At 43.6% G+C, this 18,269-nt stretch overlaps 1 protein-coding gene across 4 annotated transcripts in view; it reads left to right on the top strand.

Annotated features, from left to right (window-relative positions):
• The window catches only part of rhbdl3 (rhomboid, veinlet-like 3 (Drosophila)), a 70,882-nt gene that overhangs the window by 19,002 nt on the left and 33,611 nt on the right, over positions 1-18,269 (top strand). Inside the window, exon 1 of one of the 4 annotated variants that reach the window (XM_034082871.2) lies at positions 17,853-18,047. The exons of the other annotated variants lie outside the window; for them this stretch is intronic. Within the exon in view, the coding sequence (XP_033938762.1) occupies positions 18,000-18,047 (48 nt within the window). The 5' untranslated portion in view covers positions 17,853-17,999. Of the gene's footprint in view, positions 1-17,852; positions 18,048-18,269 lie in introns of those variants that run through there. 4 annotated transcript variants of the gene reach the window in all.

An 18,269-nucleotide genomic window follows, 5' to 3' on the forward strand; every position in this document is an offset into this window, starting at 1 on the left:
TGTATGTGTTTGTTGTAAAAATATTTAAAAGAGGATTTTACTTCTGTTGTTTTGGCGGAAGGGTCTCAGAGAGTGACATTAATAGCCACAGATATGTCTGGTGTTGAGTCCTGCTTGTGTGTGTTTGTTTGTGTCTTTTTACATTCTTCTCTCCAGTGGGAATGCTTTCATAAGCAGCAACAGGGGGTAAAGTGTTTATTTGAATGCTAGAGAGTCTGCTGAGGGCCATTCGGCTGTCTGCTGCAATCCCCTCTCCTTGTGGAGACACCCTGGGGGCGTCTTTCTCTCTCATTTAGGCTGTCTCTCACCCCTATTTTAAACTATCAACCTGTCTGTTATGCGCCATCTCATCATAAAAACCTGTCCAAACGAATGAAGATCACACATATGTTTCTCTCAGTTTCGTACCTTCATCCACTCTAAGATGTCTGGCTCAGAAATTCAGCTTTTAAAATTCGGTCTAAAATGCCAGTTGTTGTGTAAAAGGAGAGAACTTAATATGTTTGTATTAAACCTTTCACAAACGTACAGTGGCAAAGAGACACCATCAAAATGTTATTCCGCATGGCAGAAGTTTAATTTAATAGGATTGTTTTCCTTTATTTTATCCTAGAAGGAGTCAGATGTTGCAATTCTCCTGTAGTGAAAGTAATCTGCTTTGGTGACATTTTTGTACCAAAGCTGAGCAATGTCAGATCTGGTAGAATAACACGTGTTGACCTATTCACAGTGAGGCTTAATACAGTTTTAGCCTAAGTCAATTCAACATTGGTCTTTGGCGTCAACGGAATAAGCTTCAGTGAACAACCAGCACTGCAGGACTTTAATAACATCCAAGGTATGATGAACTACCTTCCTATGTTTGATATTGTGGCATCTGCCAAATAAAAGCCTTGATAATAATATGATCTCATTTTGTCTCTCTTTTCGGGATAGCAATTGAACCTGGAGGGGATTACAGTTTTACACTTTATAGGGACCAAGTTTGTAGAGGGGAAGTAGGCTCTGGGCAATAACAGTGCAATGAACTGTGTGTGTGTGTGTGTGTGTGTGTGTGTGTGTGTGTGTGTGTGTGTGTGTGTGTGTGTGTGTGTGTGTGTGTGTGTGTGTGTGTGTGTGTGTGTGTGTGTGTGTGTGTGTGTGTGTGTGTGTGTGTGTGTGTGTGTGTGTGTGTGTGTGTGTGTGTGTGTGTGTGTGTGTGTGTGTGTTTTAATGAATGCTCAGGGTAGAAACAGAGAATGGTGAGTGTGCTGTGTAATACATCTTAGTGCTGTCTGTGGAGCATGCTGCTGCGATATAGTGGGAATTAGCAGAGGTGTCGATTGGACAGAGGTGCAATATACTGGTTGATAAAGTGTATTTATATGCCGCTACTTAGAACAATTTTCATTTGAATTAAGCTACTCCAAGGTGGCTTCACTCCTCAGGTCTTCATGGCTGCATTGAAGAGAGTTTTCCTTTTCTAGAAGAGATTGCTTAAGGCACGTTATTTTGCATTCAGCCTTAATTATTCAAGTAAGATGGAGAGTGTGGCAGCATTATTCACAGCAATTGTTGTGTTGGTTGCAGGGAAAAGAAAAGTTGCGTATTTCACATCCTCAGCAAAACTAATATGACATGAGGTTCCTTGAAGTCCGAACCGGAAGACAGACTGCGTGATACACCGAGAGAAGAAGAACAGACTGTGTGATATAAACAAACAACAAATAGCGTGTGCGTTCCATTTTCACTCTACAGCGAGAAGCTCATGGGGCTTTCCCGAACCTGAGTCGAGAGCTGGAGTTAAATGAAATCTTAGATTTGCCTTCTTAATAGTTTGTTTGGGTCCTCACTTCCGTTTCTCTTCTCATGCACTTCGCTAAGCTGAACAGCCAATCAGAGTGATTTCTTTCTCCGATTCAACATGTCGAATCAGCGGGGGAAGGTGTCGGCACGGCCAAAAAGACACGACGGTGCAGTACACATCAATCTGAGTAGGGCGACACGACGCTCATCGACGGTCCGACATCTATCGACGCCGAAAATCGGCTTGGTGTGTAACAGCTTTTAGAGGCTTTAATAGATGCACCTGTCATGCATCTATTTTTCTGATGTCCAGCCGATCTGAGGTTTTCATGTATATTCTCTAAATGTTATCGTATCTTAAAGGTTTAAACTTGATAAAAGCACCGTGTTCAGTTAAGATTATCCTTCTTCAGTCTCAGGAACATTGTGAATGCTTAATGATCAAAGTAACATGGGGAATGTATTTGAAGACAGACAGAAGTGGTTGGAAAAGATGAAACAGCTTGTGTGGTTTGGATGTAACCTGTTGGATCAGGGTGAAGCTGTTTCTGTGTGTTTCCTCGTCAGTCTGCCTGCTCATGTGCTGTACTGTATCTATGTGCTTCAGGTCCTGCACTATAAGGGGATCAGATGTCCAGTGATTTAATGTAATACCATATGTCTGACACCCATCCACACATCAAGCCTCATATGTGTGTGTAAATGCACATGTACCCACTGAAGACATCTTCACACAGACCAACGTTGCCTGGTTACAGGCCAGTTGGCAAGGAAACGGTAACTTTCCATGCTAATTTGTGATGGCCTCAGACGTTTTTGGGGCTGCATGTGTGTGTGAGATTATAAATGAGGGCTTCAAATCCGTCAAGCAAGACAGGTGACCCAATGCTCTGTTGATTAGACAGACATGTCCGTCATCCATGCAGCCACCATGAAACACGCCTCTGTGATGGAAAACCATTTCAGGACTGTCTGAAATCCACATTAGTTATTTTGACTGAATGAACTATTTGGGTGACTAACCTAAACATTTTAGTATGTGTGTATCATATGTGCAATGTTTAAATCTTGCTATACATTTTGCCAGCACAGCAACGTCTGTAGGATGTGCCTTTCATTGCTATACAGCAGTGTACCAGGACTAAAGTTGAAAGAAAGTGTTGCATGTGTGTGTGTTAAAGCATAGCAGTGCAACACATGCAGGATCTGAAGATTCATTTTGGTCCCTGAATATGGGCTGCGTGTACTCAGTTATCTGTATTGTGGTGAAAAGGATGGAGGAAAATAACGAGGAGTACAGAATGAAAGTATATTAGAGTCCTGCATGCAAGAGAAAGCAATTTCCCATCACAGAGGACAGGAGAGCAGTGGAGAAAAGGAGATGAAAGAAGGCTGATGAGGAACAGAAAGGAGAGAGAGGAGATACTGTGGCCATCAGGGCCTGCAAGTCACTTCTCAGTGTATCGTCTGATAAGACTAATCTCAGTAACTCAGTTACTCTCCAAGTAATGCCTGACATTTCAAAATCTTTGGTAGGATATTGGGACTTTGCAGGTCAAAATTAAAATGAACTTTAGCTTCACTGCAGGCATTTGCTGGATTTGGATTCTTCCCAATGAGTTTATTTCTCCCAATCTCTTTACATGGTTCTCAAATCTGGTCAAAATTATTATTATTATTATTGTTATTAAAAAGCGAGCATTATTATAAAAAGCCAAAGGCATGAAAAAACAAGAAACTAATTAACAGAAACAAAACCAGGGAGCAGGACAGACAGGAACAAACTTACACACGGGAACAGGCAGGAGACACAGACAAGCATGGGTGACAGTGACATGAAATGACGACGAACAGACATGGAGCACAGGGGAAGACAAGACTAAATACAAAGAAGGGTAATCACAGGACAAGACACAGCTGGGCAGGGGAGGAGAAACACACTCAGACAATTAGACACACCAGAGAAACTAACGACAGGGAGGAAAAACACAGGGAGAGGGATCAGACATTATACAAAGAGGAAAACATTTCAAAACAAAGGTGGAAAACATAAATCCAAAACCATGACACTCTCCTATCTTTATTTTACCTAGTCTGCATTCTTTCTTTTTATTTATGCATATTTGACTAACCACTCCCCTTTCAAACTGTTTTTTATTTTTGTACTGACCTATAGTACACATTGGAAGGATTTCTTAACTTATTTTATATACAACTAATATTACATAGATGGAAATATTTGTTTACAAAGACGACCAAACCGTTTGAGACCCACTGAGATAAATTTTAGAGTCCTTTACCTCCCTGAGCTGACGTTATCTCTCGACAGGAAAGAGCTCTCCCTCTCCTTATTGTTGAAACAACTTCTAATCTCCGTTAGCTCCGAGCTAGCACCAAATGCTAACAATTCTCTCTCTCTCTCTCTCTCTCTCTCTCTCTCTCTCTCTCTCTCTCTCTCTCTCTCTCTCTCTCTCTCTCTCTCTCTCTCTCTCTCTCTCTCTCTCTCTCTCTCTCTCTCTCATCTCTCTCTCTCTCTCCCCCATTGTTCATTGCTTTACGGAATGTGGTCGACTCCTTTGTCTTTTTCAGTTACTCACTCAGATGTTGATTTTGTTTAATGTGTTTTTTTCTAAGACAATGTTCATTTTGGGTTGTAGGTACAGCCAGAAGCAAAAGTGCAAAAGTCAGCTTTTTAATTTTTTGTTGGGGCAGGCTAAAATGGCTATCTACCTCAGCAGGAGGAATAAAGTTGCGGAATCATTGGATAACGATGCAGTTTCGATTTTCAAGCGTATGGTTAAAGCAAGACTGAAAGCGGACTACGGTTACTTTTGCTTAACAAAAAATGTGAGAGAATTTGAGGCCATGTGGTGCTTTAAAAATGCTTTGTGTTCTGTGGAGAATGAGGATCTTATTTTCAGTCGTTGTCTGAACTGACAATGTGTGTCAATGTGTCTGTTTGGTTATTTGATTTGTGAATAAAAGTGGTTTGAAAAATAAAAAATAAAAAAATCTCTCTCTCTCTCTCTCTCTCTCTCTCTCTCTCTCTCTCGCCTCGACGTAAGCGTGATGTATGCGGTGCTTTTGCTCTGGCCGGACAATTTTTTGGTGCTCGAAGCTCGAAATGAACCGGATTCCGGAGCTAAGAGGCTGCTCCGCTGCGGTGTGAACAGGAAAACCCGGTGCTTTTCAAGCACTGTGAACGAGGTAATGTCTCTCTCAGTGACGTGTGGTGAGGTTCATGGCTCCATGGAATGCTCTTAACATCCCGATAGCAATGAATATCTTAAGTGCTTTGACAAAAGATCCATAAAAAAATGTCATCTGTGGAACCCGTAGTACTGTAAAAAGCACGACCAATCATTTTATTTATTTATTTTTATAAAATTATCTCGTGCCCTCATTGGTCATGTGTGCGTTTGTTTGTGTTGGAGGAGGGGCTCTGCAAGGAAGTAGCAGATTTCTTCCGGCTGTGTATTTTCAAATTCTAGCGCACTCGAGCTTGTTTCTCCAAAATTACCTACCCCACCTTTAATCGAAATATTCGGTTATTTTCAAAAGCTTTTTTAGTCTGATGCTTCGATTCATTTTAAACAGACCGTTCAACAAAAGGATACCCAAAATCTAAATATTGGATTGTTCTTTCTTAGTAAGATCCCATATTCATTACAATTGTGGTCTTACCTTGACTTGAAGATGAAGTCCATGCTATCCTTCTGGACAACAATCTCTATTACTTTTTTGTAAAAGTCCTCCTTATCTTCCTCTAGTCTAGTTTGAAAAAAAAAAGTCTAGTTTGTTGTTTGCGTCTACCGTCTCTGCGTAGAATAACAGTAGCAACAAGAACCTGGGGGCTCACTTGCGCCCCCTTCAGTGCTGGTGATTTTTTCATTGCCGTTGTATGATGAGACCAGCGAGCTTAAATATCTATATGTGAAATAAGTTATTGAGAGACTATGGATGGCGAGGATAAATGTAATAAAGGGATATACAAACATTACATTGGTGACATAAAGTGAGATGGTATAGGCATGCGCTTAGGGCCCGCTTTCCAGCCAGTTTCTGTGGGGTGACGCATTCTGAGTTGAGGCAGATCTCATCTGTGCCTCACCTTACCCCACAGTAACTGGCTTGAGCGCGCTCACAAAATAAGTGCCCGCGTTAAATTAGTGCCCGCGCTCCAGCAAGTTACTGGGGGCTTACGTGAGGCAGAGCTCGTCCCTGCCTCACTTCTCATCGCTACCCGTAGTTGTAGCGGAGCTCGTCAAATTTGCTGATTTTGACTATAAAAAGCGATTGGAATCATACATAAATCACATTTACAACACAGATCAGTGGAGACATTTTATTATTATTACTATTTAGTTTTTCTTTAGTTGTTTTTCCGTTACATTGGAGTATGACAGGTGAGGCTCTGCCTCCCCTGACTGCACGTCGCTGGTCTCTCTCTCTCTGTCTCTCTCTCTTTCTATCTCTCTCTCACAAGATGCGCTTGTGGGGGGGACATGTCCCCCCTGTCCCCAGTGGAAATTACACCCATGCCAGTATGTATCAGCAACATATAAAATGGTCTTTATTTTTGGCATAAATATGTCCTTCAAAAAAATGTCCATCCATCCATCCATCTTCTCCCGCTTATCCGTGGTCGGGTCGCGGGGGTAGCAGTTCCAGCAGAGAGCCCCAAACTTTCTTTTCCCTGGCGACATCAACCAGCTCTGACTGGGGGATCCCAAGGCGCTCCCAGGCCAGCGAAGAGATATAATCCCTCCACCTGGTCCTAGGTCTACCCCTTGGTCTCTTCCCAGCTGGACGTGCCTGGAACACCTCCCTAGGGAGGCGCCCAGGTGGCATCCTAACTAGGTGCCCAAACCACCTCAACTGGCTTCTTTCGACGCGAAGGAGGAGCGGCTCAACTCCGAGTCCCTCCCTGATGAACGAACTTCTCACCTTATCTCTAAGGGAGACACCAGCCACCCGGCGGAGGAAACCCATCTCGGCCGCTTGTATCCGCGATCTCGTTCTTTCGGTCATGACCCATCCTTCATGACCATAGGTGAGGGTAGGAACGAAAATGGCCCGGTAGACAGAGAGCTTTGCCTTCCGGCTCAGCTCCCTTTTCGTCACAACGGTGCGGTAAAGCGACTGCAATACCGCTCCCGCTGCTCCGATTCTCCGGCCCATCTCACGCTCCATTGATCCCTCACTCGAGAACAAGACCCCGAGATACTTGAACTCCTTCACTTGGGGTAAGGACTCATTCCCTACTTGGAGTGGACAGTCCATCGGTTTCCTGCTGAGAACCATGGCCTCAGATTTGGATGTGCTGATCCTCATCCCAGCCGCTTCACACTCGGTTGCGAACCGATCCAGTGAGTGCTGAAGGTCGCAGACCGATGAAGCCATCAGAACCACATCATCTGCAAAAAGCAGTGGTGCAATCCTTAGTCCACCGAACTGCAGACCCCCCCCCCCCACGACTACGCCTCGAAATCCGATCCATGTATATTACAAACAGGATTGGTGACAAAGCGCAGCCCTGGCGGAGGCCAACCCTCACCGGAAATGGGTCCGACTTACTGCCGAGGACCCGGACACAGCTCTCGCTTTGGGAGTACAGAGATTGGATGGCCCTGAGTAGAGACCCCCTCACCCCATACTCCCGCAGCACCTCCCACAGTAACTCCCTGGGAACCCGGTCATACGCCTTCTCCAAGTCTACAAAACACATGTAGACCGGATAAGCGTACTCCCAGGCCCCCTCCAGGATCCTTGCGAGAGTAAAAAGCTGATCCGTCGTTCCACGACCAGGACGGAATCCGCATTGTTCCTCCTCAATCTGAGGTTCGACAATCGGCCTGACCCTCCTTTCGAGTACCTTGGAGTAAACTTTCCCGGGGAGGCTGAGTAGTGTGATGCCTCTGTAATTGGCACACACCCTCTGATCCCCCTTTTTGAAAAGGGGGACCACCACCCCGGTCTGCCACTCCTTCGGTACTGTTTCCGACTTCCACGCAACGTTGATGAGACGTGTCAACCATGACAGTCCCTCAACACCCAGAGCCTTCAGCATTTCCGGGCGGATATCATCCACCCCCGGGGCTTTGCCACTGTGGAGTTGTTTGACGACCTCAGTGACCTCCCCCCGGGAGATTGGCGTTGATCCCCCGTCATACTCCAGCTCTGCCTCTAACATAGAGGGCGGAGTTGTCGGGTTCAGGAGTTCCTCAAAGTGTTCCTTCCAACGCCCCAACACTCCATCAGTTGAGGTCAACAACGTCCCATCCTTACTGTACACAGCTTGGATGGTTCCCTGCTTCCCCCTCCTGAGGCGTCGGACAGTTTTCCAGAACAACTTTGGTGCCGCCCGAAAGTCCTTCTCCATGTCTTCTCCGAACTTCTCCCACACCCGCTGCTTTGCCTCGGCCACGGATGAGGCTGCTGCCCTTCGGGCCTGTCGGTACCTTGCAACTGCCTCGGGAGTCCCCCGGGATAACAAATCCCTGAAGGCCTCCTTCTTCAGTCGGACGGCTTCCCTGACCACCGGTGTCCACCAGGAGGTTCGAGGGTTACCGCCCCTTGAGGCACCTAGGACCTTGAGACCACAGCTCCCCACCGCGGCTTCGGCAATAGAGGCTTTGAACACCGACCACTCTGGTTCAATGTCCCCAACCTCCACAGGAATGCCCGAAAAGCTCCGCCGGAGGTGCGAGTTGAAGGCCTCCTGAACTTGGGCCTCCTCCAGACGTTCCCAGTTCACCCGAACTACACGTTTGGGCTTACCAGGTCTATCCAGAGGCTTCCCCCGCCACTCGACCCAACTCACCACCAGATGGTGATCAGTTGACAACTCCGCCCCTCTCTTTACCCGAGTGTCCAAAACATACGGCCTCAGGTCCGATGATACGATAACGAAATCGATCATGGACCTTCTGCCTAGGGTGCTCTGGTACCACGTACACTTATGAGCATCCTTATGTTCGAACATGGTGTTTGTTATGGCCAATCCATGACTAGCACAGAAGTCCAGTAACAAACCACCACTCCGGTTCAGATCAGGGGGGCCGTTCCTCCCAATCACGCCCCTCCAAGTGTCTCCATCATTGCCCACATGTGCGTTGAAGTCTCCCAGCAAGACTAAGGAGTCCCCTTCAGGAGCCCCATACAGGACTCTTTCCAGGGTCTCCAAGAAGGCCGAATACTCTGAACTGCTGTTGGGTGCATAAGCACACACAACAGTCAGAGTTTTCCCCCCCATAACCCGCAGGCGTAGGGAGGCGACCCTCTCGTCCACTGGGGTAAACTCCAACAACGAAGCACCTAACCGGGGACCGAGTATCCCCACACCCGCCCGGCGCCTCACACCTTGAGCAACTCCGGAGAAGAATAGAGTCCAACCCCTATCCAGAAGTAAGGTTCCAGAGCCGACGCTGTGCGTAGAGGTGAGCCCAACCAGATCCAACTGGTACCGCTCCACCTCCCGCACAAGCTCCGGCTCCTTCCCCCCCAGAGAGGTGACGTTCCACGTCCCCAAAGCCAGCTTCTGCCACCCGGGTCTGGTCCGTCGAGACCCTCCGCTTTCACTGCCACCCTTCTGGCAGCGCACCCGACCCCATCGATGTTTCCCGTAGGTGGTGGGCCCGCGGGACGGAGAAGCGGAGGTGTTGCCCACGTTGCCTTTTCGGGCTGGGCCCGGCCGGGCTCCGTGGCAAGCCCGGCCACAAAAAAATGTGTTATTGTAAAAAGGCATAGCTACTTAGGGCATACGATAGAAGACACCTGTAGAATATGATGGATAACAATCTTACAGTGAGCTACCTCTGTGAAGCTTATTATGCACAACCTTTGTTGAGAATGTGTCAGAATTGTGTGCGTTTAAATCCGTTGCCTTTTTTTTGTTATTCTCTATTGTTGAATCAAAATACTTTGTGATTTTCCACTTAACTCCTAACCTTTCTATTTCAAAATGACAAACAACACTTCACAATTACCACCTGCTACTGATTAGTCCCCATCTGTTGCCTCTCTTTCTATTCCTGTTTCTTCACACTTCAAAGTAAAGTGGCTTCAGTCTGCTCCCTACAATAATAATCTCCTCACACAATAAGCCGGGGAAATAATAAGTTCAAGTGTGCAGACTTTGCAACACTTGCCCTCTCACATTTTCAATGGAGTTTGCCCCGCTGGGAAAACACTGCTCGCATTCAAACATGAGTAACGAGGGAAAGAAAGAAGAGTGGGTGAGCAATTGTGGAGGAGCTGCTGTTTAATGAAAGTGGGTTATAGTAGAGTGCTGTGCTGGGACAAGCGAAGTCCTCTCTCAGCTTGTTGATCCTGCTGATGTATGCTATGTCAGATTGTTGCTTAATTAAGTTGGTTTGTGGCCAGATGAGGGTTATCCTAACAGAGGCAGACATTTCACCTGCCAACAACTGGGGAGTTGTTTCTTCTGTTAAGCTAGGCAGGTTTATTTCAGCAAATTTAGGGTGTTTCTTTAAATATAGAAAGTAAATCATTAGTGTTAAAATGTATCTTAAACAGGGGGCTTGTGCATAAATGATATTTTTACTTGCGGTAACGACTTTGGAGGAAATCTGTAGCCATGTTCACTTCAGGCCACCTCTGAGGTCTCATCTATTTATAATTTCCCCTTTTTTATTTTTAAATCCTTCACCCATGTTTTTTTTCTTGCCTTTGTTTTCTTTCCAAGTCCACCACTTCTCTTCCTCTGTCTCCCTCCAGTTCTCCCCTCTCTTTCCTGGCTCCATGGTGGCCTTGGCCTTAGCCTCTGAGTCTCCGTGATGTTTATAGCTGCATTAAAAGGCACTGCTGAGGCATTTTGGGGCTATTAGAGGCTCCTGTCATGGCCTATGAAGTGTGACGTGTTCAGAGCACACTGGACTGGCCAGTGGGGGCCGTGACATCCATGGTGAGCTGGTCTTTATGCAAGGCAGACGCCTGACCTTTTCCTGCAGAATCCTATGTGACGGGAGATGTGATGTCTGGGTAATTAATGGTGTGAAATCTCGACGGCTCATCACACATATCCCTTCTGCATCCTGCCCCTCTCTGCTGTCTCTGTGTCAGTGTGAAGTGACACCAGTGGGAAGTCTGACTGGAAAAACCAGGGAGGTATTGGATCTGCCCATCTGTGTTTGTCCCTGGTGGAAATGTGTTCCCACATGAGATTAAGGCAAAGTTCAATTTGAACCCTTTTGTGATAATATAATTGAAAAGAAGGATTGAGAATCTGAGTGACAGCCTGCTGAAGAGAGTCGTCTAGTTTCAGTGTCACACAAGTCAGATTGCACTGTGCTCCTGTGCACTGAGCAGACAGAGCACAATTAGAAAAAGAATCCCTCTGGAGTTTAGGATGATGTAACATTTCTGCTTCTTCACAGTACTGGTTTTGTCTCGGTAACTCTGAATTCCCTCTCTGTCAGAGTACAATGAAACAACCCACTGGCTACTGGTTGGTACCCCGTCAGCGTCAGTGCCTGCCCGAGCCGGGAGCTGTCAGGTCGGACACAGACTGTGGTAGAGATTAGACTTGCTCATGTCAGATCGACCTCTCCGTGAGCGTGGCGCTTTATTCTTACAAACTGTCCTGACCGCTGTGTAAGCTTATATGTGGATTTATGTGTGCGGTGGGCTCCACATTTCTTACAGTATGAACAATTTGCTCCTGATAAACAGTTATATGTACCATAATTACAAAGGAAAGTATGGTTCATAAGGGCTAAGCATGTACACAATGAGGCAAGGCAAGTTTATTGATATAGCACCTTTCAACACAAGGCAATTCAAAGTGCTTTACGAAAATGAAAGACATTAAGAAAATGTCATTTAAAAACAGTCATTAAAAAGCAAAGATAATAAAATAAACATTAAAAGAAAAAATACATTAATAAAAGTTACAGTGCAGTTTAAGATATGAATATATCAATTAAAAGCAGCGGCAAAAAGAAAAGTATTCAGCCTGGATTTAAAAGTAGTAAGAGTTGCAGTGGACCTGCAGGTTTCTGGGAGTTTGTTCCAGATATTTGGAGCATAATAACTGAACGCTGCTTTACCATGTTTAGTTCTGACTCTGGGGACAGAAAGCTGACCAGTCCCTGAAGACCTGAGAGATCTGGATGGTTCATAATTTAGTAGTACATCAGAAATGTATTTTGGGCCTAAACCATTCAATCCTTTATAAACCAGCAGCAGTATTTTTTAAATAAATTATTTGACACACAGGAAGCCAGTGTAAAGATTTCAGAACAGGAGTGATGTGATCCACTTTCTTAATGTTAGTGAGGACTCGAGCAGCAGCGTTCTGAATCAGCTGCAGCTTTCTAATAGATTTTTTAGTGAGACCTGTGAAGACACCATTGCAGTAGTCCAGTCTACTGAAGATAAAAGCATGGACAAGTTTTTCCAAATCCTGCTGTGACATTAGTCTTTTAATCCTAGATATATTATTTAGGTAATAGTAGGCTGATTTAGTAACTGTTTTAATGTGACTGTTGAAACTCAGGTCAGAGTCCATGACTTCACCTAGATTTCTGGCTTTATCCGTTGTTTTGAACATTGCAGACTGAAGTTCAGCTCTAACTTTTATACGTTCTGCCTTTGCTCCAAAAACCATTACCTCAGTTTTGTCTTTGTTTAATTGGAGAAAGTTCTGACTCATCCAGTCATTGATTTGTTCAATGCACTTACTCAGTGTTTGAATTGGAGCATAGTCTCCTGGTGAAATGGTTATGTAGATTTGTGTGTCATCCGCATAGCTATGGTAACTTATTTAGTTATTTTTCATTATCTGAGCCAGTGATAGCATGTAGATGTTAAAGAGAAGAGGCCCCAGGATGGAGCCTTGAAGAACCCCACATGTCATATTTGTCAACTCAGATGTGTATTTACCAATATAAACAAAGTTGTTTCTATCCTTTAAGTAGGATTCAAACCAATTTAGAACTGTTGCCGAAAGTCCTACCTAGTTTTCCAGTCGGTCTAGTAATATGTTGTGGTCAACAGTGAGGAAAATAAATCAAGTAGTATTGTTTTCTGAAAAAAGGTGAGACATCTTAAAGATTCATCCTCTGGGTACCATGGATTACCAAATGTCTTGGCATACCAAGAAATGTATTCTCACATTGATGCTAGAAACAAAGTCAGGAAGGGACGTTAAAAATCTCTACCAACTTTTATTGCAATCCATTAAATAATTGTTAATTTCATATAGGCCAAAGTGGTGGACGTATGTCCATAGAAATGTAGAGGGTCATAAAATATGCATTTTAAAATGTAGCTCGCTTTGTTTGGACATGGCTACTCGTTCTCACAAACATACATATACAAATATCTCACTATCCTGAGGATTTCCATCAATGATGTGTGCGTGACTGCCTTCACTGGTCTTCTGGGCCGTTTGACTTTTCACCTCTCCATCACTGCCCCCGCACATTCCCGTTCAGAGACTTCTCCAGACAACAAGCTTTCAATTCTACTCAACCCAAACAAGTCTTCTAAATGAGACAAAGTGTTGGGCCTCCATCGGGGGCGACAATATCCCCAAAACCACAGAGCGGCTCACAGCTCAGAGTGGCCAAAAGCACTGATAATGTAATCTTTTAGCTGTGTCTAATAATGTGACAAAAGGGTGTGCGTGGGTGTGAGACTTAGATAGAGGATCGAAAGATATATGAAAGACCCTCTGGTGTTGAGGGCATGGTTTGAAAAGCCTGATTAACATGAGTGTGTTTCCTTTGTACCTTCTCTGTCGGAGTGTGTGTGTGTGTGAGTGTGTGTGAGTGATAGAAAGTGAATGAGATGCCCCTGGTCTTCGCCTGTCCTCCCTCGTGCTTCAGTGTAATTATCGGAGAGACTAACGAGCTTCTCTCTGCTAACGAGGCTGGCTTTTTATTAGAACTGCTAATTGCTCCATATCAAGGGAATGCTCTGGCTTTGTTTTCAGAAGCATTAGGAAACTGTACCTGTAAAAATGTGGTATGTGTGCGTATATTTGTGTATGAGTGTCTGCAATCTTTACTGGTACTCTGCAAACATCTGCACCAAACAATAGAGAACTTAGAGAAGAGATAAAAAAATGTATGTCCATTGACAGTAATATAATCGCCATGTATGATTCATAAAGCAACAATGGCAGATATGGAGATTTTGGCTTTCCTCTGATTTATATCAAAAATATATTGATTATCTTTTATGGAATTTAAACACATCACTTGATTGCCATACTTTCCAAATGTTCTGACATTTTATAGACCGTATGTGCACCTGATTGACTTTGCATTTCTCCAATGACCAACATTAACATGAGTGTGATGGAGATGTCAATCAAGCGCAGTTCTTGAGTAGTAGGCCAATCAAGCAAAAGTGAAAACACCTGCGTGGCTGTACCATATCTGCAGTAGCTCTCTCAAAGCAGATATTTTCTTATCAGAGCAATAAAAGCACAGGTGAAAGAAATGTAGCTGACACTGGCTCAGTTCAAGTGTCCCTGTAAGCCAGACCAGAGAGCGAGCAGGCACAATACTAATCTGGAAGGCAGTTGTTTCTCAGGGACACCTGTGCTTTTCCTGCTATTTCAAGCCATAATGTCTACAATGAAAACAGTCCTGTTTATGAAGATTAAGATGACACCCTGTTGATCAGTGATGGATTACATTAGGCAAGATGGTTATCAATTGCTGCCTCTGGGACTCATTGCTACCAAGTTTTGGTTTCTCATTTCAGATTTGAAAGTAGAAATTAAGCAATTAATGAGCAATCTGACCATTGTAATACTCAGTGGCGAACCATCAGGGCCTTCAAGGTATTCAGAGAATACCCTGGAACACTCAGATAAAACAAACAAAAAAATCGATTTAATTATATAAATAAAATGTATATAAAATGAAATGGGGCGGCGGCGGCGGCGTGTGTCTACAGAAGGTCCAGTTATGATAGCCACGGTTCGCCACTGGTAATACTTGATATGCTACATATGATCAGTGATTTTAATTTCCTCTGGAGAATAAACTGTTTTAGTACAGTATTATTTATAGTCACATCAATACAGTTTTTTGCTCACAAAATGTTAGTGGTAAATGAACACACTTTGCATTTTAAACAAGTACATCTGAGTTTTTTACGCCAACAGCCGGCAGTCCAGATGCACTGAGGACCCTTATGACTAAGGGGGAAAAAAGGAAAGCCATGAGAAGAGAAAGACTGCCAGCTCATTAAATGGGTTGTTATAATGTCAGTTGCAGGTAATTAGTCTGTCTTGGCTAGTCTTCATGCAATAAAACAGGTTTTATTTGTAGTGCAATACACTATTACATCAGTTTTAACCCTTTGAAATAGAGGCTTGAAATTGTTCAGGAAAGAAAACATATTGACATGTTTATAGCATATGTACAAAAGACCCTTGAAATCTGGATAATCTAATAGCTTGTTTTGTCTGTAGGTCAGCAGATTGGGCAGGTAGAGGCTGTTTCTTTTTGCACCGTACTTATAATAGCCACAACTCAGTGGTGCACACTGGTGGACTTCACGGGGGGATTGGAAGTAATTATACTCTGGGACAGGCTGCGCCCTCACTGGATTTTGCTGTACCAGTTATTGAGTTAATGATACCACAGAGATCCAATAATATAGTAATATAGTTTGAGCTTAATACCCACAATTACAGCTTGTAGCATAGAGTAAATATTTGAGATGAGGCCAGTTTTGCAGAATAATAATTGTATATTGACTGTGTTTATCAAGACATGCAATTTTGTAACAGTAATAATATAAGGATGTTTTCTATGTGATGCATACTGTATCAATATTTGAGGTAAACTTGCAATTTTTTCTGATGCCTGCATCGTCAAAACACACCCACACACACGCTCAAAATACTTCCTCAATTCATTATTTTGTCCTCTGCACGACTATCATTACGGTCACACAGTGACTTAAGGGCTATCTGAGCTCCTGTTGCTTAGGTTACCCGTTATTGCCCCTCTCACTCAGTCTGGTCATGCGTGTCTCCATGCTGATTGGTCATGCCCTAAACTCCCTCAGCCTGGAGGATGATATCATCTAAAAGTGTGACATCTTTACTGAAGTCTCCGGCAGCAGCCATGTGTTGTTTTTTATGCAGTGTGTTTACTGCTTCATGTCGTCATCCGCTAACACATCTTTGCTTTAATTTTAAAGACAGGTCACACATGTTAGTGTGCTGAATGACTTGTTCATGCCTGTTACTGCATGCACCTGTACAGTGGTGTTTATTTCCTGTGTACATTTGATGACTTTGTTAGGGATAAGACTTTAGTTTCCATCCCTGTCAGATTGTTATTTGATGTTTCTGCTTCATCGCAGTAATGAGTGAAGGAGTGGTTGACAGGATCTCTCACAGCAAAGGTCTTCATCCCAGTTCAAAGCCAACATTCAGTGATTACATGGACCAGTTTGAGCTGCTTCCTGCAGAGCTCCCAGGCTGAATCCTGTCTGAAATGTTGATGATGTTATTGTGAAAGGTTTTTTAGATCCGCTTTCTGCTTATGCAGCACAAGTTATACACACATTTATTGTTATGTAGCACTTTCACCACACCATGATCACACAGAGCTCTCAGCTCTTTGGTTTAAGTTTCAGTGTGTGGGCGTATGTAAGAGCCTTTTAGAGAGGCCGCCATTTTTTGCTGTTAGTAAACCAAGGTAGGATTGAGTAACTCTTTGTTGATTATGTCTGGACTCTCTCTTCATTCATGCACCATGCTTCCTCCAAGTCTGTGTCCACATGATTTCTCCAGTATCTGTGTGCAATCTTCAATAGTAAAACAACTCCCTGACCCCTTACAGACCGCCTACCCTCTTGTTCCTTAATATTCAGCTTTAAGAAAATTAGGCTGAGGATGAAAAGCCTTGCATTGTGTCCAATCTGAGGGATTTGCATCACGCTCCCTTTGCTGTTCTCAAAACAAGCCTTATGGAGCAAAGACAGCAACATGGTTATGAAATTAAAAAAAATAGGCTTGGATAAAGAGTTAAGTCAAATTTACAATCTGGTGACTGCTCCGACACACACAAGCAAAGTACTCACCAGTATGTAAGTACTGCATTACCAAAAACATTCTGCTCGTATTAGTGGTGGTCTCTCAATGCAGAAAATACTTATCTCCAATGTTTTTTTATTGTAATGACCTATACTACTAGTAAAAACATATTAAACTACCAGCCAATTCATTTACAGAAGATATTTCAAATGTCAATTTTTTTTGGGGTGGGTTTGGATACCAGCATCTTAATAGTATACATTTGCTGATATTCTTTGTCTTTTATGAGAAGAAATGTAATATATCAGTATCTGAACATCGGGGGGGGAAGTACAATTTTTACATATTCTTCTTAATATTTTATCTATTTATCAAAAATGAATAATATAGGATTATTAGACAATGACAAAAAGTTGTTGGTTGCAGGCATACAACTGAGATTTTTTTCTTAAATCTGAAACACGTTCCAGTTTGACTTTTCAGTTTGTTGTGAGGCTCATGAGGTCTTGGGTGGAGATTTATTTTTGTAATGTCCTCCTCTGCATGTACCTCTGGGTGCATCAAAAGGAAATGAACCCTAATTGGAGTGAAGGGATTGGGTGAACCTTGCATGAAATTGCCCTCGGTGTCCCATTGTTGAGTGTGTGTCCCTCCGCCGCTGCGCCCCAGCAGCCGGCCTGTTGACTTCAGACAGTGCTCACTCAACTATGAAGCCTGTGGTGTTGTAAAAGTTGAGCGAGGGAGTGTTTGTCTGAGGAAAAAGCTGCCGGCCTCTGGGAGAGACAGGAAAAGAGATAACGGGGACATGTATTGGACTATTTGTTTTTCTTCTGAGCGAGTGCAAATGTTAGCTCTGAAGAGAGAAAGTGAAAGGAGAGCATGAAGGAATAATGAATATAGGGTGAGGGGGTGTTGTGTGTGGGGCGGAGCGAGGAGGGCAAGTGGGGTTTTAGGGGTGTGTGTGTATGTTTTTGATTGTGTATTTGAGAGAGTAAAATGGGGGAGGTGAGTGTTTAGGATTTTGGATTAAACTGTAATCCTTTAGTTCTGGATAAGAATAACCATGCGCAATCTGGGTCAAACAATATGACAGGGACACACACACACACACAACATATTGTTTTGCTCACATACTGGTGCTGAGTGTTAATATAAGACTGGTTTTGCCTGTGGTTACCTCATCATGACAAAATGGCCTCGGCAGAAGGTGGCTGTTTTACTGCAAGAGAAGGTTGGTTCCTGTTTGTTAAATATAGTTATTTTTGTGCATCTAGTGTTTGTGTTTGTGTGTGACAGAGAAAAATATGTTTTGGTGTTTCATGCATATTCATTAGAAGGTTATGGTGTGTTTGTGGGACTCGGCAGTGCAAGTCATTATTCAGGAGGTTTTTGCCTTTCCAGAAACCTAACAGTATTGTAAAATGCATTGTCATTGTAAAAGCATTCTCTAGTT

The sequence above is a fragment of the Pseudochaenichthys georgianus genome, chromosome 1 (assembly GCF_902827115.2).
Source record: "Pseudochaenichthys georgianus chromosome 1, fPseGeo1.2, whole genome shotgun sequence".
Classification (NCBI taxonomy): Eukaryota; Metazoa; Chordata; class Actinopteri; order Perciformes; family Channichthyidae; genus Pseudochaenichthys; species Pseudochaenichthys georgianus.